The sequence below is a fragment of the Carassius auratus genome, chromosome 31 (genome assembly GCF_003368295.1).
Source record: "Carassius auratus strain Wakin chromosome 31, ASM336829v1, whole genome shotgun sequence".
Taxonomy (NCBI): Eukaryota; Metazoa; Chordata; class Actinopteri; order Cypriniformes; family Cyprinidae; genus Carassius; species Carassius auratus.
This window is the reverse complement of record NC_039273.1, coordinates 12,382,460-12,410,094: the sequence shown is the minus strand read 5'-3', so window position 1 is coordinate 12,410,094 and position 27,635 is coordinate 12,382,460. Positions and strand designations below refer to the sequence as shown.

Sequence of the window (27,635 nt, the reverse complement as noted above, 5' to 3'; positions counted from 1 at the left end):
AACCTGATAAAACAAAAGCATGTATGACTCTTTCAAGTTCTTTAAAATATAGAAAATATCTAACATTTGACAGAAGTTTAAAATGGAAAAAACCTGACTTAACTACTGAGTTAATATGAACTCCCAAATTTTTCACAGACCATTGGTTTGATATAAGAGTTTAAATGACCACAGTTAAAATCTAGTTTTCCTTTACCCACAGAGGGTCCAAAGACGATTGCTTCCATCTTTCCCTCATTTAAATGCAAAAAATATTTAGAAATCAAAGATCTTACATCAGGTAAGCATGCAAGCAATGTTTCTAAACCATTCTTATCATTGTGTTTTAAAGGTAAATAGATTTGAGTGTCACTAGTATAAAAATGAAAGGACACTATGCTTCCTAAAAATTGAACGTAGTGGAGGCATGTACATTGAAAACAAGATGGGAGCGAAAATAGAGCCTTGAGGAACACCAGAGGAAAGAGGAGCTACAGATGAAACAACGCAACCAATACCTACTGAAAACGTTTTGTTACTAAGATAAGACCTGGGGCCTGTACCATGATGGTAGCTGAACAAATTCAGAGTTACTGGATTAGTTTTGAGTTGACAAAAACAAAGCTCTCCAATCCGTCTTTGTTGGTAACATGATGCTGATCATCAACTTTCTTTGTCAACTCATGCTTTGATCCTGAGTCTGTGGAGCGCATTCATGTGACATCACTGGCAAACAGCCAATCGCGAGCCATGCAACACAAAGCAAGTTTTATTTACTTATCGCGAGATACCCAGCGAGATTCAAATCTAAAAGTTAAAGGTTTTGCTAAAGGTTAAGAGATTGAAGAATATGACAAATTTAAACATCATATGAAAACTAATAAAATAAATTATCTTGCTCTATCAGTGCAGTGACAAGTGAAACTTGTTAAATTAGTTTATACATTTGAAAATATATAGTGATAGAGACTCGAACAGTTTTTTTTAAATAGTGCAATCTTTTGATACTACAGTTTATTTATATTATACATGATCTGTATACATTAATATTAATTTAAAATAAACAAATTACAATAACTGTTAAACTAAAATTGCTTGTGTGTAAAAGATAAATAATAATAATAATAATATGAATCACAATAATTATATAAATCATAAAATGGCTCAGTAATTAGTAATTATCATTAAAGCCAGACTTCTTCTTCATCTTCTTTTTCTTTTTTTTATAGTATTAATGACCTTTAATATGGAGCAAGAAAAACTTTGTGTCAGACATGTGTCACTTCTCTCACATCTGATTGGTCCAGCTTTAGTTTGAGATCTCTAACCCACAACATAACCTGCCCGGAGCAGATTAGCCGTGGAGTGTAAGTTACTATGGCAATGAATGCCGCTAAAAGCCAAGCCACTTACGTGGTACCTAAAACCCAGGATTGGTGCAAACTAACCTGAAACTTACCTGGCTAGCCAGCTAATCTAGCTTCAATGTACAGGCCCCAGAAACAGCTCAGAGCCAAGAGAAAGAGAGTGTGTTTACAGAATTCACAAGTTTAATCTAGTACCTTTTACCTAAATGTACATGTTTTGCCAACATGATGCTCAATCATAGGCACGAACACTAGATAAACATCTAAAGCCAAAAATTACATTACATATTGCACAAAAGCTCACAAAACATTGGCCTCCCAATTCCCAGCTAAATGAGCTATGGAAGATTAAACCTTTCTACGTCTACACAAAATAGCCTACAAGCTCAACAGTTCCTCACAATGACGATATTTGCTCTTTGCACACCTCATTACCATGGCAATCCTGACACGGAATACCACTGCGGAATGTGTCATAACAACTTGATGGATTCCCACCAATCCAAAAATCACTGGCCATCAGGAGGACTGATGATCTTTAACACTTAAGAAGAGAAGAAACTCTTTTATTCACTGTGTAATGTGTCTGAGGTCAGGGTGGTCACCCACATTAAAGATGATGAAACGGGCACATGTCCGCACTCACCAAAGGCCTGGAATTTCATCATGAGTGAATGTTTATAAAAAGCAAAACAAACTGTGGATGATGTATGGATGAACCCCACCTTTGTGAATAAAGCTCCAGACACAGAAGCTGTGGTAAACTAAGTGAAAGAAGAAACTTGTAATTTCAGACCCTTCTTGTAAAATAAACACAGGCACAAACACAAATAGCACATCAGCCACAAGCACAGGTCTTTTTCTGATGTAGTGGGGTTGTTTTTCAATCTGCACCAATGACTTTCACAGCTTTACCCAGACCAAAGAGGAATTTCGCAGCTTGTAAATTGAGAACCTTCTCAACAAACATCAAACTCTTGAGAGGACGGTCTTTGACATAAGAAAGCTGATGAAAACACAGGGCGCTAGACTATTATGATGGTTCCAACATTTCATCTAAACAAGGTTTCCCTTACTGTCAATTCACCCTCACTATGACTATGTTTTGTAAAATATTTTTGTAGTTGTGTGTATGTGAATATGTATCCTAAATTTCATTAGGATTATATCACAGTAAAGGGTCCTGGATTATTTTGAATAGGACATAATTGACATTTAATGAAGGAGTCAATAGCGACTCTAAATTATTTCCAAATTAGTTTGATTTAAAAATCGCAAACTCACAAGAAATACAAAATGGTTTTGTGAATGTTATGAAGTAATCTAAATCAAAATCTAAACATTAAGTCAGGCTTTTTGTTACCAAGACCCCCATTGTCCACAAAAATATTTGAAGACCACATTACTTCTATGCTTGTTCGTGATTTTCTGGATAAGGAATTTTAGTGCTTGACATAACTGAAAAATGCTCTTAGAGTTAAAAGATTTGATTAATTTTCATTACTTTTCCTTTAGACTAGAAATCACTTTTAAAATTAGGCTACATCATACAGTATATTAGGGCTGTCACTTTTGAGGAAAATTCAGTTCTAACGGATATCGAATATCATGCAATGTATTCGAATAGATTTAAATATCTACGTGCCCGACCCCGCGCATATAATAAAAAAATTAATAAAAAAAAATAAAAAAACACCGTAGCCTAAAGGAGATTCTATCACAAATGTATTAGCAGGTTATCAACTTAGAATATCAACTTATATGAAGTGCCACTATGCATATTTCATAACATTAGGTTAAATGAAAAAACGATTCAGAACAGGCACAAACAATAATGTGACAACTTAAACAGCAGCAGGAGTAAGGCATATAGCCTTACCTAATTCATTTCTTAATATTGTTTGCAAGAAACACCAGTCTATCAACTTGATCTGGGTCAAGTGTGGCTCTCTTTTTATTTACAATGTTCCCCGCGGTGGAGAACACATGTTCGGAGCACACAGACATGCCTGGCTACTAGCTATTATTCACTTGATTTGGTCATGTGCCTATACTACAATACGTCTAGAGTGCCCTCTACTGGAAAAGATGGCAAAGAATAAAATAAAAAACAAACGGTCTTATCATATACTGTAAAAAATGCGCTACACGTGGCATTTTAAAAACTGATATTTTATTTATAGTTCGATTATGGATATTTCACGTCATGTTCGAATGCATATTCGAATATCGAATAAAAAGTGACAGCCCTACAGTATATCCAGGTTTTTCAAGTTTGTGGGAATCATGGTTCTTGTTTTGTTTTATTTTATTTTAAATCATTTTAAGGCATCTTGAAGCCACCTGTTTGAGAACCACCACTTTGAGGAGATAATATGACAAAACTGGTGATATGGATGGAAACAAAGTTTTCTCAACTGTCACCAATGGTGACTAGAATTTAAATTATTGTTGCAATTGTTTATCGTGACATCTGTGACCACTTTAGTCTTGTTCTGTAGCCCTGCAGCAATAGAAAGAAACAGAGTTACATCAAGCTATGCCATCAGCAATACTTAGTGCCTGAACTTTACAAACTGACAGGACCTCTCCACGTTTGGCCTATCCACCGTCTAATCCTCACAGACAAGTTGTCATTAAAATGAATGACAAGCTATAGGATTGTAAGCAATAACATACTGCCGTTCAACTAAGTGGGGACAAAGAAGCCTATGTGCAGCTGCTTTGGCTCAGAATGTGGTGTCCAGGGCGGTTATTAATCTTGTCAACCTCAGGGTTAATCTTGACTGCAGTTGAATAGATGTCTGGAATGACTGAACCTCATGCTGTCTTTGATCCAGGCTTGTCAAGGCTCTGGCACTCCCTTCAACAGAGGCACGGCAAGGCAGATTGACTAAAACCAAGCCCACCGCAGGGTGGTTTATTATATCAAGATTGCCATTTTCCTCAGCCAAAAAGCAGTCACTTAAGAATTATTGCCTTCACCTAAGGAATGAAACCCATAAGTCATGTCGATATTTCAATCCGCAAACAGAAAAATGCTCAGTCATTTTCAGCCTACCTCGTAAAAGCTGCACAAAGCTAATAGGCAAAGATGGACTTACTGGATTTTAACAGCACTAACTCTTCTGTAAAGTTTTCACGCATTGGTTGAGGAAACAGCTGATGTGCTGTGGGGTGGAACATCACTGGAGTTGTGGCGTTGATGCTCGGCAGCATTTCCATTAAAATGGTGCGATGGAGGGGGATCAACCTATTAGCAATTCAGTCATCTTCAAAGGCCAGAGCCCATCCAGCTAATCCTCATTAATTTGGGATTGTGAAGGGAGTGAAAGGGTGTGTTCACATACCGCAATGAGCAGAAAAGGTGCCATAATCCTCTCTTTAGGCCTACAAGGTCTAAATCATTGGCCTGTCCCTCCCTTAACACTGCAGTAAAGATGTAGGTTAAAGAGCAGTAATGTGTTTTTGCTCTTAGGTAAGTCAATGTGAATTGCCATTTGCAACCCATTTTAATTCTGTAAACACAACAATTAATGAAAAAATATAGGCCGGAATTCAGTTTAATTCATCTGTAACTTATTTGATAGCAAAAGTGGTCTTTTCATAAAATAAGGTCACAATGATTGAGAGCTTGCTAAAACAATGACTAAACAAATATTTGGCCATGTGGTGCTTATCCAAGTGATGTCACTGGAAAAGAAATGTTGGCATCGTCACATTTTTTACATTTCAGTACCAACTGGTACCTACATCGATTCTTATGACAAAACTAGTTTGAAACAACATGAGCATCAGTAAATGATAAAAAAAAATTCAGATTTGGCTGATCCATCACTTTAAGATATCTACTGCTGCTATCAAAAACAAATGTGATCAAAAGCAATTTCATGACTGAAAATCCTTGCATAACATTTCACACAATAAAAACAGGAAAAAAAGATTAAATGTCAGTAGCACTAGAACTTGTATTTTTTACCTTATAAACATTGTAAAACTCAATTGCAGTGTTTTATACTGTGGTAAATCAGAATAAACTGATTTAAAAGTTTTTGTATGCTCAAACATCCCAATTAATTCATTATGACCTACATTTATCTCTTGTATCAATTTTATTTTCAGTTATTTGCCTTGACTGTTTTTTTTTCTGGATGTACCGAAAACTGCCTTCAAATAAATGTGTTTTATGACAGTAACTGACAATCTGATTTGAAATCCCATATTTCCTCACTGCAGCTGACAACACCTAGTTGCTGTGGCAGCGACAGGGGAAACTGGGTACAAACAGAGAAGATGAAAGGCCAGACAACAGAAGCCAGTCTGGGATGCTATTGCGATTTCCTGCCGCAGGTACCCCACTCGCCCCCATCTCCCCCTCCCCCACGCTCTAACTCTCAGAAGCAATGTGCTCATTGCACTACAAAGGCTTCTGCTCTAGAATGAGGCATCCTTCCCTGCCCTCTGATGTGTTTTTTTTCTCCATCTCTGTCTCACCTTCTCCCAGTTTCTAAGGATGAGCCAGAGACAAGGCAGCACTCTGCATCTGCACCTGAGCTTTAACTAGAAATTATATAAATATTACATATTTTAAAAGATATTCAATATTTATATACTAATATTTATGTAGTTGCTCTAAAATTGATTAAAAAAAATTTCAATAAAAGGAAACTATTTTAACCATTCTTGCTATTAGTTTCAAAATGTATCATGAAAAAGCAATCAAGGTTATTCACACTTTAAAGAAACAGCCTAACACTATTTAATAATTTATATTTTATATAAATAATATATTTTATATGTCTCCTACAGTGTTGGGTAAGTTACTCAAAAAAAAATAATAATAAAAAAAATACACTACAAATTACTACTTTTAAATTGTAAGTTGATTACATTACTGGATACTGCATTTAAAAAGTAATCAGATCACTGATTACTTTCAAGTTACTTCCAGGTTTTACATAACTTTACAAGTTATCAAACCAAGAAAATACACTACATAGAGAAACTCATAGTTCTTTCATTAATTTAATAATGACTGAAAAATACACGTTGCCTGTTATTTTTATAGCCTACACTCCCAATATCTACAACACTTTTTTTGCATATATTGCTGTCCCAATATATGCATGCTGGTTCCCTTATGTTTAGGCATACCTAATCAAATTATACATTACAGTAACTCGCAAAAAAAAAAAAATAATAATAGTAATCTTACTACAACCAGTTCTTACAACAAACAGCCAAAAAAAAGTCTAGTTTAAAGATATGTCAAAAGTCTGATATTTGTGAGCTTTGTCCTTAATTACAACTTTCATGTTTTTATTTGCTTGAAAAAGAGAGTCTTAACAGATACTGAAGTGTGGCTGACATGTTTCACATTAGCAGTGAATAAACTGAAGTGTTTGTGAGGGGGTTGGGTGGAAAAGAAGAGAGCGAGTGTGAAATGAGTTCCATATGCGAGCATATATAATCTCACCAAGTTATCAGGATAATGGAACATAAATGTTTTAATGATTCTTTAATACCAAAATCTTCTCAAACTTATCTGACCATCAGAACTGAAGTAATGAAATGACTTTGGTTTCCACAGTTACGCATTACTAGCACAGTCAAAACATTGCATTCATACAATTTCAAGGTCCTGGACCATGTGCAGTTCAGCCTGTCTCATGACTGTCTTCTTGAGAGAAACAAATGTGGTATTTCTATGAAAGAATCTCTTAACATATCCAGCATCAATATACTGTCTAAACAGGGATATTCATCAGGCCTCACTCAACTTACAACTTGTAGATAAATCACCTACAGAGATAACACACCTTAGGCCTGTGTGTTCTTGATCCACTCTTGGCTGAACTAATGTTTTAGGCCGCCCCTCCACCACGAGAGAGACTGAGTGTCGGTAGATATTCTGACAGAGCCTGGGGTCCTACAATAACAAAACCTCTTTGTGAAAACACTGAGAGGCCCGTTGAGAGACCGGGTCACGGAGCGGATTCTCTCGCAGATCTCCAACTCATGGCAGCCCTGTTTTTTTTTCAGTCCAGCAGACAGGATATAATGGTTTCCACATGTGAAGGGGGCCCAAATAACAATTACAACAGTTGAGAGGTCGAGTGTTTTATTACCTTGAATTTCTGCCTACATCCATTGCCCCGCAGGCTTAAAGGTACATAAAAAGATATACCTGTGTAAAAAGCTATAGAAAAAAGGAAAAAGCTGTGTTGTCACTACATCTTACGTTAGTTGATCAAATTTTTAATGCCTTTCAAATTAAAGCATTTGTTGTTTTTGCTAATTATACTTTGAACAGTATAATATTGGCAGGGCAATTACAAATCTGAACGACTACAGAAATAAAACCTAATTGTTGAGTCTTGCTTTTATGAAGAGTAGGCTTTAAAAGAGTAGGTTACAACAAACTAATAGAGAACTGCCCCAAGTGAAAAACAACAACAACAAATCTAAAAGTCTTCAGTGTAGAGCAGAATTCAGTAGATTTAAGAAGCAACAAACTTAATCCACTTTGCCACATATCCAAAATAAATAAAAGCTGTTAAATATTATTGAGTCATTGCTTTGAGGCTCCAGATGTAATTAATAATTTCATTTGCACCATAGCAACATTCAGAGACTTTTATACTTTTCTGACTAAAAATAGGAAAGCAGGCAATTCTGCTTCTGAGAGCTGTGGAGGTAAACATGAGAGAGACTCAGAGTCTCTCATCTTTCCTCTCGTGGGGTGTTACAATTTAGGAGATGAGCGATATTTGTCAGTTGTGAAGTGTTAGCTTCAAACGCTGAGCATAATTCACAACTCGCTGGAAAAACATAAAAAGGGAGGAGGGAGAGAGGATTGGGGGGGGGAAAGATGTCCACAGCCCTGTCTGACATTCCCGGAGCTCATCCATCTATGAGGGATGATGGAGACACTGCTTCATTTCCTGCTATACTGGCAGAGTCTGCCTAGAACCAGATCATCCAGATCCCCATCAGATGGAGTTTCCAATGCAGTGCTGGTCTAAAGGGGGCAAACTATGAAGGAAAACCTCTAACATCTACCTCTAAAATAAAATAAAATGCTTTTAAGATTTGGTGTTTCCTCATTCAAAAAAAGGTTGGAAGCAGTAGTATATTCTATTCCTCTTAACTGCATAGAAAATAGTTGCTAATCTGTGTTACCAAAATGGCCACCAAGTGAACTGGCTTGCCGCTATGTTACAGCGATGATATCAGAACGTAATATCATGGTACTTTCAATCTACACCACGGTATTTAAATTGTGTTTAAAAAAAAAAGATACCAAAAGAACAGGGAACAAAAAAAAAAAACAGTAGTACCATAGAACTATTTAATAAGTGTTGGATTTGGACTAACAAATTTCGGCTTTTTGGAATTGTAGTCTACAAACCGATCAAAGTAGTTAATGAACACAGACTGTTCATCATTCACAAGTCATAAAACAAATAAACTATTTAATATTAAACAGCAATGGTGTCAGTTTTCCTTATGTAAAAAACTTAGTTTTTGGCCAAACATTCGCCTTGTGCAATGATACATTTTCTATCCACTAAAGATGAAAGTCTAACTTCAAAACTTCAAATCTGTGTCTTGTAAAAAAAAAAAAAAAAAAAAAAAAACGTATAAAACTGTTACTGGCAGATCAAAGCAACAGATCAAAGTACTAAATGATTTTCTTATTAAATGATTGTAAAAGAGTTTCTTATTACAGCAATCCTGAACCAAAAAAACAAAGGCTCCAATATGAAATCTTTCGGAAGTGTTAATCCATAAATATATGCGGACCTACTGCAAATCCATCCAATTTTCTGTAAAGGTGCTTTGCAATGATTTGTATCGTAAAATGCAATATACAAATAAACTTGAGTTTAATTGAATTGAACATTCTCCATCTTGGACTCAAGCGGTTTTATCACACACAGGTGCGATCAAATGGCAACAACAGAGAATTCTGTGCTGTGTTTTTAATTATCATGCTACATTCGGGTTATGTTGCATGTCCTGGACTGTGCGCTGGCTACCCTGGCACTCCTGGTGGTGTAACTTTCCAGCTTCCCAACCACCTCAACCCACAACACCCACATATGGTCTGGGCTACATCGGGCTTAGCTGCCCTCTGTGCCCATTCTCCTTTAACACTGCCAACACAGTCAGACACACACCAACAGGTCTGGCACCTGCTGCCATAATAACACCCTTGTAATGTTCTTCATCTAAAGCTTTTGAACAAAGAATGGATAAATATGAAGCAAGTGAGGTGAGAAAAACTCAAGAACTGGAGAACAAACACTGACCAGAAGACAAGCAGCATGGATTTCTGCCTGGACTGAAGGGCAAATCTATTTTTCCACATAAAATACGTAATTCAGATCAAACATCTCAGAGTCAGTTTGAGTTTATGGGAAAAATGCAATTAAACTGTGTCCGCAGGCTTGTGAAAGCCAATATTTCAGCACCGTCAAGCTTAAGCAAACAGACTTTTCCTTATAAACCAGCGATCTGCTTTTTTTTCTTCAGAAAACGTAATTCTTTGATTGCATTAATTCAACCACATCTCTCGGGAGAGCCGAACTAAATGAAAACAAGTATAATAGGTCAAGGGTGGTCCTCTCCCGTTTTGCATTATATCAAAATGTGAGTTCACGTCTACATTCTGCATTCTCTTGAGCTCTGTTCCTCTGGACAATTACTTTGAAGTCTTTTTAGGTTAGATTCATGAAAATATCAAGGATATTTGTGTTAAGACACTTTAAAAATCCTCTAAGAAATGTTAAGCCCAAAAGTTTTAGCAGATGACTACTGACATGGAAGAAGCAAAGCAGCCATATTTCAAGTAACAGAAAACTAGACTAGTGAATCTATACACTGTAAATAAACTTTGGGAGGCTGTTTTTCCCCCTTACTTTTTAACATCAGTACTCTGTTCCGTCTAAGCAAAATGAATTAAAGGTTTACTTTTGTTTACCTTTAAATTAAGATTTTTTTTTTTTTTTTTTTTACGGAAGCTGAGAAATTTTTGTCCCTTCATTGAGTTCAAAAGTTCAGAAAGAGATTGGGTGCCAGTTTATATTAAGTGGCGGCCTTAACTACTATGTACTTACATTTAAATTAATAAATGTAAGTGCATAGTAGTTAAGGTACAATGGTACAATAGTAGGTACAATGCACTTATTGTATACACATGTTTTTACATTGTACTTATATTTGAAAAACATCTGAATGTAATTAAGACATTTATAATTACACTGTTAACCTATCCCTTAGACCTTAACCCATCCTTAAACCTACCCATACTACCAAACCTTTCCCTTACCTTACCCGTTTCCCACCTCAATAGCAGCAAAAGCATTTTGCAATACAATATGGGGATGAGGAATGTTTCCTGAACCTATACCCTACAATACCAACACAATGCAACACAACACGTAAAAAGAAATATAAAGAATAAAGTAATCATGTTCCAAATTAGTGCCCCACAACAATCAAAACAAGTATTCTCAGTCTCAGTCGACATAGTCAACAGTCTGTTCAGTGACCGTATTCATGTTGCACACAAAACTGGAAAGCACTTCTGAAAATCACAAGGTCAAACTAGATTGCATATTATGCAACCTCCAAGAGTCAGGGTGTACAGATTTTAATCAGTCTGTTGGGAAACAAAAGCATGCTTTTAGATTTGAGGTTAGATAGTTCCTGGCTTTGACAAATATTGCCAGGTTTGTGGAAGCAAATCAAGAAAGATACTCAGTTTAGTCTCTTGAACAGAACAATCCTATATGTGGGATCATCATTTCTGTGCCCCATGGAGTACGGGTCCACATATGGGATTTTAGAATGTACAGTGACGTCATAACTGCCATATTCAAATGGGCTCTCTTGCATTGGTTGGCGTACAGACAGAGACAGACGTGCTCTCCGCTTGTCATATTATTACAACTATGCAGTGTTTTCAACCACATAATGTTTATTTTAGGTTTAAGACATTTAAAAACAGAGCAAAACAATACACTTTTGTACAGAACAATTATAATTTGACAACCTGTTTTATTCATACTGGATACATATCGTGTAAATAACTATAAAAGTTCACTCTGTTCTTCTCCAGTTTCCCCGGCCACTTACTTTCATGTATACAGGGAGAAATGGATGAATTTATGTGTTGTAAATCTCACAGATACCATTCTCTGAATTATTAACAAGATCATTATTAAGGTTTGCAAATGACAAAACATTCACTTACACGTATTTCAGAATAAGAAAACCAGAAAGTTCATGCTATAGTTAACAAATTACATCTGTCATACAGTACTATTGTGGCTGCAGTTTGTCACATGACAAGCATAACACATCACCATGGAAATAATATGGTGATACATTCTAAAATAATGGTCACCTTAAAAAAGAACTCACAATGCGGGGTCAGTTAGAATATTTTAAACTTTCGAGTGAAACGGTTAAGGCACTTATTACCAAGTAAACAAATTATCTTTTTTTCCTGCTATTTCCATAAGGCTAAGCTTTACTGGGATACATTTGTACTCTTCTATCCTGATGACCCCGAGACGGGAGACAGGGTGGCAGTGGCTCATAGAGGGACTTTTGTAGGGCTGTCACTGAAGAATGCAGCATCTTTCACAGGAACACTGACCAGCACTACCTAGAATTACTGTGCACGTGTGCTTTTGTTGTAAAACAAGTTTCAAGAACAGACCAAACACTGGGGACCTTTAAAGGTGTATTACATGGATATACAGCTCTGTACTTCATCACTGAGATGAAAAAAAAACAGGGCAGTCCAGGATGAGCGAGTACTATTTTTGGTCTATTTTCTCTAAGAAATTTCACATTTAAAGTGTATATTTGATAAAACTACCAGGAGTACAATTTACCACAAAGCTAACACACATTGTCTATAACCCCACAAAAATTTAATCCTGAATCCATAGAACTTCCAGTTGAAAACTCAGTCCAAGGCCTACAAGGGAAGCACATTCCAATGATCAGGGAGAATCATTCCAGTCTGGGATCACTGCTTATCTCTGGTTATTCTCAGATCAGTTAGACAGAGCAGGATCCTGCTGCTCGCTTCAGTCCAGAGGACAAAGGCTCTGTTGGCCGCCTGCCGGATGTGAACCCAGGGTGCGTGATGAACACGCTCAGATGGACACAGGGGCTTGGTTACAGACAGAATCAGCGAGCGAGAAGGGCCTCCGATACCCACAGGCCTGCCAAAGTCTATAACACTCACACAAGCTACTACGCAACAAACTCTGAGACCAATATTCACTAGGACACTAGGATTCTGTTTAAACTTGAGTCTAGGATTCTGTTTAAAGCCATAGATATTTATTTTGGGTGATCTGATCATAAGTGGACAATGCTAAATAAAAGTGTAATTGGGGTACAGAATGCTTGCAATACAATCACCTCACATTCTCAGGTAGTCAAAAATGTGACCACACTACATTCATAGTGTAAACACTTGATGTGTCCTAGACAACAGTGAAGGACCGCCTACTCACCTGTCAATCATCCACTGTGCTAAAACAAGAATGCAAATCTTTTGGTTGTGTGCTTTTAAAATTTTATTTAAATGTACAGTATTGTTCAAAATAATAGCAGTACAATGTGACTAACCAGAATAATCAAGGTTTTTAGTATATTTTTTATTGCTACGTGGCAAACAAGTTACCAGTAGGTTCAGTAGATTGTCAGAAAACAAACAAGACCCAGCATTCATGATATGCACGCTCTTAAGGCTGTGCAATTGGGCAATTAGTTGAAAGGGGTGTGTTCAAAAAAATAGCAGTGTCTACCTTTGACTGTACAAACTCAAAACTATTTTGTACAAACATTTTTTTTTCTGGGATTTAGCAATCCTGTGAATCACTAAACTAATATTTAGTTGTATGACCACAGTTTTTTAAAACTGCTTGACATCTGTGTGGCATGGAGTCAACCAACTTGTGGCACCTCTCAGCTGTTATTCCACTCCATGATTCTTTAACAACATTCCACAATTCATTCACATTTCTTGGTTTTGCTTCAGAAACAGCATTTTTGATATCACCCCACAAGTTCTCAATTGGATTAAGGTCTGGAGATTGGGCTGGCCACTCCATAACATTCATTTTGTTGGTTTGGAACCAAGACTTTGCCCGTTTACTAGTGTGTTTTGGGTCATTGTCTTGTTGAAACAACCATTTCAAGGGCATGTCCTCTTCAGCATAGGGCAACATGACCTCTTCAAGTATTTTAACATATGCAAACTGATCCATGATCCCTGGTATGCGATAAATAGGCCCAACACCATAGTAGGAGAAACATGCCCATATCATGATGCTTGCACCTCCATGCTTCACTGTCTTCACTGTGTACTGTGGCTTGAATTCAGAGTTTGGGGGTCGTCTCACAAACTGCCTGTGGCCCTTGGACCCAAAAAGAACAATTTTACTCTCATCAGTCCACAAAATGTTCCTCCATTTCTCTTTAGGCCAGTTGATGTGTTCTTTGGCAAATTGTAACCTCTTCTGCACATGCCTTTTTTTTAACAGAGGGACTTTGCGGGGGATTCTTGAAAATAGATTAGCTTCACACAGACGTCTTCTTACTGTCACAGTACTTACAGGTAACTCCAGACTGTCTTTGATCATCCTGGAGGTGATCATTGGCTGAGCCTTTGCCATTCTGGTTATTCTTCTATCCATTTTGATGGATGTCTTCCGTTTTCTTCCACGTCTCTCTGGTTTTGCTCTCCATTTTAAGGCATTGGAGATCATTTTAATCAAAGTACGCTGTTCTTCTGAACAATGTCTTGAACGACCCATTTTCCTCAGCTTTCAAATGCATGTTCAACAAGTGTTGGCTTCATCCTTAAATAGGGGCCACCTGATTCACACCTGTTTCTTCACAAAATTGATGACCTCAGTGTTTGAATGCCACATTGCTATTTTTTTGAACACACCCCTTTCAACTAATTCAACTAATTGCCCAATTGCACAGCCTTAAGAGCGTGCATATCATGAATGCTGGGTCTCATTTGTTTTCTGACAATCTACTGAACCTACTGGTAACTTGTTTGCCACGTAGCAATAAAAAAATATACGAAAAACCTTGATTATTCTGGTTAGTCACATTGTACTGCTATTATTTTGAACAATACTGTAATTTAAATGTAATACAAATACAATTGTTTTTATGAATGATCTAAAATAATAATTTAAAAGAAACTAAATCTAAGGCAGATCATCAAATGACAGTTGACAGTTAGCAATTAGCTTTTACATTTAGAAGTATTTAAAAAATGAACATACCACCATCCTAACCAATCCAATAAGTATGTATAATAAAATATGTGATGTGTAGTTAGGAAGCCTGTCTAGTAGGTAGACAATTTCTCTCCATTTTAAGAAAACTACATTTAAGTCTGTATATCAAACCAGCTTAACAGGCAAAAAAACTTTAGATGCAAGTGAATATTTGCTCAAAGAGGCAGTGACATGGTGAAACATTTGCCTACAAATATAATAACCACAAAAACAACTTGTGGGAAAAACTAAATTGCCGTCAATTATTTCTGTAATACCTTAGTTTCAGTCAGGTTTGCATGCAAGTGTTCATGGGAAATGGGTGAAGAAAAATAACACTCTCGCTTTGCATTCTCTTTAAACTCTCTGCCAACACCAAACATCGAGAACAAGACAGAAATGCATTTGAATCAGCAGTCTGGAAATGTCATCGATGCGGTTTCTGTCAGATAACACCGTGACCCCATTGCAAGCCTAAAGTTTGGCTGATCAAAGCCCTGGGTATTCATGGACAATTTTTCCCTCACGCAAATATGCATTGTGCGCAAACTGGTAAACTCACACCAAAGAAAAACATGATCCACTAAGTCTTACAGCGATGACAGTAAAAACCCTAAGCAACCAAATATATATTTGCTGCCAAATCATTGCTTACATTCCATTGCAATATTTCCATCGAGAAAGCTGCCAGGGTTAATTCAAATCGTAAAAAAATACCAACCCTCCCAAATCTAGCTAAATACAGGAATACGGCACTAGGTTTTGGCACCATCCATAATGGTTTGTGAAGTGAAGACAATGCAAACAAACAAACTCACCTAATCCTCATTGAGGAACCCAAACAGAGATGAAAATCAGATGAAAGATTTGGCAAATCCTACTTGAACGCAGCTGAAGGCCTGATTCCGGTTTGCGGTGTAGTAAACTCACTCACTGAAGTAAGTAGGAAGATATCGCACTGAAATTAACAGATTTTAACCACAGACACAATATCAGGTTAAAATCCGAGAGAAATCCGAAGCGGTCTCACACTGAAGGCAAAAAATAGAAGACAATATTATGCTGAATCAAATGTTTACAGATGTTGACTGAATGCATGATATGAATAGGCTGGATAGCGATCAGGTCAACTTCAGAATTAACACTCAAATATCAACAATTTTCCATTTTTTGATCGGGTCTATCGGTTTCTTTCATCCAGTTAACACATAATCATCTGTTTTTGGTCTAGATGCAGAAAACTGGCCTATCTCTCAAGAATTAGCTTGCTGGTTCTTCACTATCCGTTATGACTTTAAAGACTTCGAAATTAAAAAAAAAAGTAATTGCCAATATTGGAGACATTTTTGGACAATACTTCAGTATTACATTAACTACAAACAGAAAATAATATAGAAACCATAAATAACTATATAAAATACCACATTAAGTCTTTTAACAGAGTAAACGTGCATGCAGAGCCCACAAAACATTACAATAAGTGCCTCCATCCAGACACCTGCATTCCCACAGTGCTCTGCTGCAAACAGTTCATTACACAGTCTTCCTCTCAGCAGACGCCAGAGACTAAAAAGTGCTGTCCCCAAGACTCCTGTAAAAGAGACGCTGGCACTGGACCAGTTCACACACACACACACACAAACATGAGTGCCAAGCGGACTGCTGCCGGGCACGATTTGAGAAGTGCACATGCATACATTGAGCAAAAACATATTCTCTTTCTCTCCCACAACCTTGCTCTCTTCTGTCTCTCTGTCTCTCACAGGCACCTAGAAAACCATGCAGTAAATTGCTCCCTACAGCTAAAGCAATCACAACACAAGGGCAGTTTATCTGAAACCACACTGCAACATCAACAATCAGTATTCAGTATCAATAAATCAATGAACAGAAGTATTACTCTGGAAATGCTCAAAAATAGTCTTCACACACACACAAACGTTAAACAACGACTGCGGTATTGAGGCCAATAAAAATTATTTTTGATTCCCTTTTCATATTTACATATCATAGAGGGGAAGTTTACTCTTGTGCCTAACACCCAAGTTCATCTGCTGTGCTAACGCAGGTGTTGCATTACCAGTCAGTCGGGGTAGATAAAATAACTGTCCTTGGCAAGCAGCGGCCCAGCTTGAGACAGTCAAACACAAAACAGCAAAACACAGCTGCTGCTTGTTGCTCTAGCAGCTATCCTTCTTTTCCGTTCGCACATTCAAAGAAGGAACGCTCCTTTATGTCAGCCAATTAGTGCCCTCAGAATCAAGGTTCTTTTTTCTTTCAAAGTACACACTACAAGAGAGAGATTCAAAGTTCAGACACTATCTGAGGTCATTTCCTGCTTCAACTTGGGTGGTAAGAGAGGGTTAACCTTCAAAAATGGAATATATAAAATTAGAGTTACCTGTACACTAACAATAAAAGTACCAGAAAAGACAACCAACTAGTCAATGATTCAGTAGTCAATTTTTTATTTTATTTTGGACCCACTTTATATTAAGTGGCCTTAACTACTATGTAGTTAAATTTTAATTATTAATTTGGTACAATGCACTTATTGTGTACATACATGTTTTTACATTGTACTTATATTTGAAAAATATCTGCACATAATTACATCTGTAATTAATTTCTGTAATTACATGTATAGTTACACGTTGACCCATCCCTTACACCTTAACACACCCTTAAACTTACCCATACCACCAAATCTGTCTATAACCTTACCTGTTTCCCACCTCAATAGCAGCAAAAAAAAGTTGCAATACAATATGAACACAATAAGTACATTGTATTTATTTTTTGATGTAAGTACATAGTAGTTAAGGCCACTTAATATAAAGTGGGACCTGGTTGGGACCGATTTATTAATAGGTAAGATAATCAATAAATGGTGAATATCAAAGTTATTTAAAAGAAATTAACATTCTAAAATAGTTTTAAACACTACAAGTGAATATCAAAATATAATATCTGAAAATATAAGCATATATATTATTTAAATCTTCATGGATTTTCATAAAGCCAGTGAAAGTCTGCTAGATTAAAAATAGCAATGGAATGTAGTATTATTAAAATGAATTTTAAGAGAACAAGACAGCAAAGATAATCTAAATGTAAAAATCAGCAGAAATTAGCATATGGGGAATACAATGACAAATTGTTTGAATGACAATCTAATACCCAATATGTGCTGATAAGTATCAATTTAAAAATATACACAAAAACAAACAAAATGAAATTAATAATTAAATCACATTTCTAATAATATATATATATTTTTTTTTATATATTAAAAAATATGTTATTATTATAATAATGGTACCAACATGGTAATGATATCATGCATCCCTAATTTTTGTGTGCCGACAACATGCTTTGCTTTAGCCTTTTGTTGCGACTTAGTCTTAAGCAAAACAGCAATGGTCAAGCACAAAAAGCATATAAATACACTGATCTAACCATTTTATGCCGTCCATGAGCAAAAGGATATGTGCCTGCAGGACCACAAAGAGGAATTCCCACCTACCCTCTTATCTCAAAGATTATCAGATAAAGGGGTTTGGATGGGATGTAAACTACTGACCTCTGTATTTATGGACCTACTTTAATCTCTAAAACAGGGAGTGACCCCCCTGACCAAACACAGTGGGCGCTCTCATCCTCCCTTTTTTAATCTCTAAACACATCCATCTTCTATCAGAGCTCCTTCTTCTGTGAAGAATAACAGTAAGTTTTGTTAAAATGTCCCAATATTTGCTTCCTGAACTAATAATACAATGTTTGGTCTGGTGAGGTCCGATTTCTCATAAGCATACAAAGTAAAAGAACCATTGCCCACAGTGTCTGCTATACTTATGTGAGCACTTCAATACTGTGAACTGCTTAGAAAAATGGATGTTAACAGCAGGTGCAATTGGGATCGAAGATTTCAGGATTAATCAAGTTGAGTACATTATTGAGTACATCTACTCCTCCCAAACTGAAACTGGCTCCATACATAATACCAGGGTGGCTTCTTTATTAGGGCAATAGGGCGACACACCACCAAAGTTCAAAAGGAGGGATTTTTCCCCCATCACATTCAACCACAGCTGGTTTATTCTGTATATTATAGACTGTTTATTCTGCCTCTGGATATATAGTCCAATCAGCGTCAGTTACATTCTGTGGAATACCGCCTCTTTTTAGGCGATTCACTGATGAAAATCACCCTGAGTATTCTCAAACTTTTAACTGCAGGGACTGCAATGCAATCTCCAAGAGCGAACAAACATACCTCTATTAATTATCTTTAAGCCTAAGTCAGAATCAGTGCTAGCCTTTATGGCCTTAATAAAGCAAATCAATATCTTACAAGCAAAGTTTTGATGGATGACGATTGTAATGGAGTAATTAGTGTGTAAATGAACAAAACATATGTGTGCTCTTTGCATTTCATGTTTGGTCGCACATCTGTCAAGTGTTTGATAATGCTGAAGAAGCGGGTTTTTATAAGAGACTAATGCAGTCAGTGTTGTTATTTATACATAAGGGCATCAACACTCACTCTGACAGAGGAACTATTCACTGGTCATGTTGAGTTGCCTTCAGATCACCACATTCGACAAATACAGAATGTTTTTATTTGCTTTTAACTCTGTTTAATAATTCTGAATGGATCCGTATATATATATATATATATATATATATATATATATATATATATATATATATATATATATATATATATATAAATACAGTCAGGTTAAAGCGACTGGTATAGTATTCTGTTGTCCTCTCTGTGTGGTCCTGTTTCGTATTGCAGCTTGACTTGTTAAAGAAAATTCTCTAAACAAATGTGACATTTATTTTTTCCTCACAGTTTCTGCTGTAGCACTGTACACACATAAATGGTGAATTATGGAGAAACATTTTTACATTTATCTGGGAGTTTTGTGAGAATCATCATCATACTTAATCTTGAACTTGGAAAAATAATTATCTTTATTTAAAATGTTTCAAGTCTAAATATTTTTCCTTTTGTTATACTAGGATAAATCATACTGGGATGTATGCTTACATTGTTGGACATTGCACCCTACCGAGAAAATTTTCCACAAGCCACCACTGCATAATGCATGAGGCTTTGGAAACTCTGGAAAAAAATGTCAATTCAAAATGCACAACAATCAATCAACAATCAAAACTCTCTAATCAATCAATAACAGTCTGAGAAATATTACTCCAAGATTACATCAAGAGCCTTTAAAGCAGAGATAAAAGCTGAAGGAAAACTAAACAAACTGTGAGGTAAAACACTAAAGGGTTTCTTAAAGAAAAGCATCAACTAATAGTTTGATTGCTAACACATGGCTTTGTGCAGACAGTCAAAATGTTTTGTTGTTGTTGTGTCTCAAAAATTTGTTTATTTGCTGACATTATGCACGGAAGATTTTTGTTATTTTACAAAACCAATCCACAGCACATCAAAAGTAAAAAGGCAAAGCGACTTATCGCCCATCCACACTCACCTTCATTGTAAGTAAAAAGAGTAGTCAGGACACTCCTTTTGTGTAGCCAATATCTCCTTTTGTGTTCAATGGAAACAAGAAAAAAATACAGGTTTGGAAATGACATGTGGAGGAGTAAATGAATTAGGCTATTCTTCTAAGCTGCTCAAATATTGCATCACAATACGGCCAAAACTAGTCCTTATTTGACATCCAACTCTTCAATCCTTTACATTTATTTTACTCTGAGACAAACAACAACATGAGGGTTATCAGGACAGTTTAGACCCTGGAGAGAGGGGGGCTGTCAGTTTGAAAAGAAGCAGAAACGAAAAACAGTCTGGAGCGAATGCAGTCAGGGCCCTTCTCGTCTCTCACAGTGAATGTAAGGCCGTATCAGATGAGGAGGGAAGGAGATCACAGTCATAGAAAACATAAAAGTAGACCAGAGAACAAGCACCAAGCCTCCCTGCATAGTCATCCAACAAACATTAACACAGACACACTTCTAAGAGCACTGTGGGGCCCCTGGTCTCCCATCCCCCTTGGGATAGGGTTGTGTGTGTTAAGACCTCCCCATTGAAGACTCTGTGATAAGGTCCGATGTCCCATCCCAGGTCGACCCTGTAGGAACTAACTGAAAGAAGCTTTTGAGCGCTGCACAAATGCCAGTTCCCATGAAGCTTCTATTCTTCCCTACGTGTGTTTGAGAGAAAGAGTCCAAACTGATTAAATAAGGCCGGTTAATTACAGCTCCTGGTTAATAAAGGCACTACAGAATGCAGACTCTTCTCCAAGAGAAAGGGTGAGGGGGGGTTGCCTCTGGGAGATTGTGAATGAAAGACCTCCTCTCAAAAGCTTCCTCACAGCAGACTTTCTAACTAGGTTGTTCAATAACAGGCGCATCCTAGCCGTGCAATGAGAAGCCCTCTTGGTAAAGTTTCGAGTAAATGAAAAATATGCCACAATGGCTTCGTTGAGGTTTTCTTTACCATGGTGATACCCAACGAGAAGACCGTCAGGGTGGCCTTTTTCCCCTCACCAAAAGCCCAATTAAAGCATACAAATGTTTTGCTGCGATGGACGAGGAGGAACGCTCCCTTTAGATTGTTAACTCAAGTCTGGGATTGGTTTCAACAGGATACTGAAAACCAGTGTGAGGACAAAAGAGAACGACAATAGAATGAAACAAAGCAGAAAAGAAATGTGGGGGCAACAAGTGTATAGGGAAACGAAAGAGAGAATCTTCTGCTGCTGGCATCACTAATTAAAATCACACAGCTGTTGGAGGAGGAGGAGGAGGAGAGAAATCACTTTAACTGCTAATGTTGGGCAGCTCAATTTAAAAATCTACGAAAATGGTATTAGACTACGAACTTTTGTGTGTGAACGTGAACTCAAAGATCTAAACACATAAGAAACATCAAATTTAGTTTGTCTATTTGTTGTAATGTAACTCTACAACAGTCCTGATATCACAGCGAAGAATGTAAAATGTCATATGGTGCGACTCTCTAAGAGCTTAATGATACATTAATGCTTATGATATTTTATGATTATTAAAAAAAATTACACCACATTAAATAAAATTTAAATTTATCTTCAAAATTTTAAAAGGATTTTCAAACCCAAATAAACAAACACAAGAAGTACATTTCTAAGTACTTAAGCAATGTGCTTTCAACTGAATTTTTAAAAGACCTTTTTCGCACTTTTTCTTGATCAGTGACATTAACCCAAAATCATAATGTATGCTACTGCTCAAAAGTTTGGAGTCAGAAAGATTAATATATATATATTATTTATTTATTAAAAACGGATTGCTACAAAAGATTTCAAAATAAATGTTGTTCTTTTTGATTTTCAATTAATCTAAGATATTATCATAATCACATAATAATATGTCACAATATTAATGTTCTTACTGTGTTTTTGAACTAATAAATTAAGGGTGCCCCTGATCAGGATTTTGGAGCCGATCACTGATCATTACAATGCACCATAACTTTAATTCAGCATGTACAGCACAGCAAAAATAGAACTGGAATGCACTCCTGGACCACAACTGTGTGAGTGTGAACGCTCTAATCCAGGACTGGGCAACTTCGGTCCTGGAGGGCCACTGTCCTGCAGGGTTTAGCTCCAACCCTAATCAAACACACCTGAACAAGCTAATCAATGTCTTCAACATCACTAAGGCCCCGTCCACATGGAGACGCGTTTCTGTGAATACGCACAAATTTTTTATCGGATAGGCGTTTCGTCCACACGGATCCGGCTAATCCGTATATTTTCAGAAACGATGACGTCATCAGCCCACGTCTCCCCCCTAGTCAGACACCTCTACGTCACGTAACAGCAACAAAAACATGAACAAACACTGAACGATTGTCTTTTTACTAACTAACATTAACACAGATTAATAAATGTATTGTTCCATGTTCGTTTGTGTACCACGCGCAAGGTTTATGAGCATTTCGTGTGGACGCGGATATTTCTTGAGACGAGGAAAAAAAAAGATTGGATTGGGGTAAGCTCCGTCTCCATGTGGACGGAGCCTAAGTTACAGGCCGGTGTGTTTGATTGGGGTTTGAGCTAAATTCCGCAGGACCGAAGTTGCCCAGCCCTGATCTAATCTATTAACATGGGCGCGGAAAAAATATGTGCCGCAGACACACTGCAAACAGAGTAGGTGTGAACCTGTCATTATGTGTGCGCACGCTTTGAGTGTGCATGAGCACACTGTCTCAAGGAGAGTGTGCAAGTGCTGAATGGTTTAAACACTGGCAAGACTTAAAAAACAATGCACATTATAAACTTTAGTGATGATGCAACACTGCCTTAATTGTGCAAGTGACAATTCCAGTGTCAACTGTGCAGCGTGCGCAGAACGTTTTCAAGTTATTTAATAAAGAAATATGAATTTTACCTCAGGTTTATCATTATTTTACCTGGGCCAGACAGAGACTGAGATGGTGCCGCCGCATGTCATGCTTAACCTCTCATGGCAGGAGCATCAATCCGAGCATTCCTAAAATTAATGCAGGTGTGCATAATCCAAACTTTGAATAGTAGTGAACAACTTATTTCCTTGGCATCAATAATATTTCATAACTGGAAATCACTGATAAATAACATTTGATTTGTCAGAAAATTAATAACTAATTTCATCATAAGTTTTATTTTTGGAGGAGATACTCTCATGGTTTTTTCAGATAATTTACTATGATCTGAATTCCATGGTATTATTTGAAGAACCATGTAAAATACATGGTATATGAATATTAGTTCAGTATATCAAATAACAGTAGAATCACTTGTACAATGGTACAGTGATAGTACAGTTTTGTTCGGCAAGGTTGAGTAATCAGAATAATCTTCAAATAATTTCAAAGTAAACTAATTATACACAATCCACAGAACCTAATGACAGGTCACAGTTCTTCTGATCAAGACCGGTGGCTGTTGCTCTCAAATGAGCGTGTGCACTTAAGCAGGAAGCAGTTCCAAAGGTCACAGTCTCAGTGTAGTGGACAGTCAACACAACAAATACTCCAGAGCTAATTAAGCATGACCGAAAAACCTTCCCTCACGAGAAAGCTCACAAACAGCCTACTGTTACACACTCACTCACTGTAGCGGAATTAGATCACAAGAACCTGTAGATGAGTGACCGGTTTGGCAGTAAAGTGGAGGTGGCCTATCAGACTGGACTTCTTTAAGGGGCCCCAGCAGCCATGAGCTGATGGATGGACTGTCTTTAACTGGATGGCTCATTTGCAATGGCTCAATTTTTCAATGGGCTATTTAATCAGATATCATCCCACGCAGAGACTATGAAAAGTCCATCAAACCAGGACTAATTTCCATTGTTGAATCCAGCATAAAGACTGCTTACTAGACAAGTCTGTGGAGGAAAAAAACAAATCAGTATATGATATGCAGATTTCTTTTTTGATTCAATGAACTTAAATGGGGACCAGTATTATTTTGGATCCCACTGATTTTTTGGTTGCATAGACAGAAACGTCTAAATATGTCTTTGTGTGTTCTTGATTTGGAATCACACAAGGATGAATAAATGGTTGAATGGTATTTTCCTATAACAACACAACTACAATATCACAATCAGCTATAAGATTTTATACTGATTATCTCCACTGACCTGGGAGGATACTGAAAACAAGACAAGCACCATGGACCTGCTGAGTCTGCATAATGAATCCTCTAGCCAGTCTCTATTACTTTTTACACACACTGATTCAGATTTACCATCGTTATTTAATTTGGAGGCCTGAGCTAAAACAGACTCAACTTAAACCAAAGCCACCAGTCTGATGGACAAACAGAGGGAGCTCAGAGAAGCCTGAAGAGAAAATAAAAAAGCAAATATACCCAAGACTAAATGCCATTTACAACCCTTAGTACACTTAACAGGTGGTGCAGAGCATTTATGTGAGCAACCTATCTTAAATAAGGATGAATCGTCTATCTTAAATCAAAGCTATGATGCTGGTGAAAAAATTGTCTCAACAACAATTATTCGGTGGAGGCTGCCAATTTTTTATTGTGGCTGCATGAGTTTTCATTCATTTGATTAACAACTAATTATGGGGGGTGGGGGGACACAGAGAAAGAAAGAGAGAGAGAGAGAGAGATTATTAACATCTGAGTGTGACAAAGAAAAAAGGAGGAGCTAGGACAGCAGTATAGTATAGTAGTGCGGCACAGATGAAAGGCCATTTGGGTCTGGCCCCCCTACTGCCCACCTCTGTGCGCGCTCCCTCTGAAGTCCGCGCGTTCACACCAACACATCACAGCGCAACGAAAGAATGTATCATTTTTTTTGCGAAAAACACTTCTAATTGTATTCGTAATTAATAAGAAGGGCCAAAGGAAGATGTTTATGCCTTATAATATTCGTATGTCGATCTTGAAACTTTACGATGGAGGGTTGGCGCATAAAACATCAAATCAGTGTGAAATTGGCATGAATTTCACACACACACACACACATGATCAGTCTGAATCTGGTCGCGCATTTAATTGTCTTTCTTTACAAAAACACACGGTTAGATAATAATAAATAAACATTATTTGCATATAAAATGAACCAAATAACACAATACCCCACTTTAATATAAAAAGCTATAGTTGTAAATAAGATATACCCTTACATTTTTCATTTGAATTTTCTACACTAAACTAATTGGAGTAATAAATGTAAGCTGCGCATTGTCTATTTTTAAAATGCAGATATGATCATACACTGGAGGAACTTAAGTAGACTACTGCAGATGTTTCTGATGAGGGGGGAAATGAACACGGAGAAAAGTAAACAAATCTTTCAAACTGCATTTTTAAATCTGTTCATTCATATCACATAAAGCCTTTACATGAATGAATGCACACAAGCATGACTGGAAACAGTCAATCAATAAACAAGCACTTGTAAAGGCTGTCATTACGTCAACATGTTTTTTAAAAGTCCAAAAATCTCTGCAATGAACCGCCTTTATGTTTGATAAATAGCGCAAACCATGCAAAATAAGCATTAAGGGATAATTAACAGAAATGCATAGTAGTATGATAGGACTTGCATCTATATAACGTGCACATTATGTCATACTTCCAAAGTTATTTAAGATTAATAGAGCAAACCAAACTCTCTAAAAAATAACATTATAGAAATTAGAATTAGAATAGTGCATTTAAAGACACGCTGAAGTTTTAAAGTGTGTTTTATTACCTGCATGGTGAGAACACCCAGCTCCTGAGTAGACAGCTTCTTCATCTGGACTGCCAAAATCTGAGCCTCTTCCAGGATCGAGAACTCACTATCCGCACCACAAAATCCAACACAAACAACCAGCAACAGGGCTAATAGGCTCCACTTTGAAATCTCCAGGTTATTCCAGTGTGATCGGGAGTGTGTGCTCCACGCCGCGAGAGAGAATCGAGATCCTGTCCGCGCACGACTCGCCATTACGGCTCGATGCGCTCCTGCACGGGAACAGCGAAAAACTTCACCGATCACTTCCCAACTTTCCCTTTTCACTTCTCCCACTTTCCGAACTCCAGCGGGGTTACTAAGTCGCATCGAGACATAATTTCAAAAACTCAGACGCTGGTAAAGAGGACAGCATTAGTTTCTTTGGCTGTTGGCGCTGGTTAAAGTGAGTGAGCGCGCGTGTGTGTGTGTGTGTGTGTGAGCCGGAGCATCACAATAGGAGTGAAAAGCAGGAGGCGCGCCATCCAAACACCGTCATGGATTCTGAAGAGCAGCTGGATTTGGATTTAATCCTGTATGTTCCTTGCTGTTTAGAGTCCCAAAAATCGTCTGAAGTATTTTCAAAATTCAAAACCTCCTATTTTGCCTTCAAAATTGTAATGTACCCAGTTAAAACTAAGTAGACACATCTGTTTAAGGCTTTAACCCTGTTTATACTAACACAAAGCAGAGACTTTTCAAAAAGGTGACTTCTGTTAGGCCTATTTAATAGAAGATAGTAGAAAAGTAATAACATTTGTGTTTAGGGTCAATCTGATATTAACAACATCCTGTAGAAAAAAAATAATAATTAAATAAAACAATAGCTAAACAAATTCAAATAAATGACTGAAAAGTGTCTACTGCTACATTGTGTGTCAGTGATGTAGGGGCAATATTTGGACCATATAATTGATTTTCAGAAGCATTTTTTGTACCTTTATTTTTCTTCTAAAAACACAGCACATCATCTGTTGAAATAGGCTTACATATAAAAATCAAATCACCAACAAATTTAAAAGTAGCTGTAAATAATACAATATAATAAGGCAAAATTCTGCTACAACACATTGTAAATAATGTCTGCAGTTGGCATTGGCAAAATACAATATTATAAAATGATATCTTAATATCTAAATAAAATTAATTAATTAATGAAATATTTGGGTATTTTGTGTCCTGAATCCTGTTTTTTTTATCTGACTCGGTTGTATATTAATCTGAGAACAGCATATTGAAATTCCTTTATTTTTTTATTTTTATTTTTTTATTTTTTTATTTTTTTTTTGATGTAACAGTCTTTTCAGTTTTTAAATAAATGCAGGTGAGCTATCAAAAGGGGTTTGAGGTTTTGAGACCTGCGTTATCATGAGGGTTAATCAAGAATTCAAGATGTGGGCTAAATCTCTTAAACATTTATTTGCTTAGGAATCTGCATGTTACTGCAAAACTTTTATGTTTTGCAAAAATGCAACACCTCAGTCATACCATGACAGGAGCATGTGTGGTTTGTGTGGGGGCATTACTGAGATGCATGTGCCAACCTCAGAAAAGCAATTGGCTACTCCAATAAGTAAAATGGCAAATATATCAGCTGAAATGTGTGGTAAGAGAGCCTATATTGAGAATGGTGAGGTGAAGTCAAAGTGTGAGGAATGAATGGTTTTGTGCTTTTAGTGATTTTCTATGACTACTAGACTTG

At 36.9% G+C, this 27,635-nt stretch overlaps 1 protein-coding gene across 1 annotated transcript in view; it reads right to left on the bottom strand.

Moving 5' to 3' along the window:
* LOC113050562 (VWFA and cache domain-containing protein 1-like) overlaps nucleotides 1-26,374 on the bottom strand; it is a 69,998-nt gene extending 43,624 nt beyond the window's left edge. The window contains exon 1 of the mRNA XM_026213626.1: nucleotides 25,913-26,374. Coding sequence (XP_026069411.1) covers nucleotides 25,913-26,263 — 351 coding nt within the window. The 5' untranslated portion in view covers nucleotides 26,264-26,374. The remainder of the gene's footprint in view (nucleotides 1-25,912) is intronic.
* Nucleotides 26,375-27,635: the final 1,261 nt, after the last annotated feature.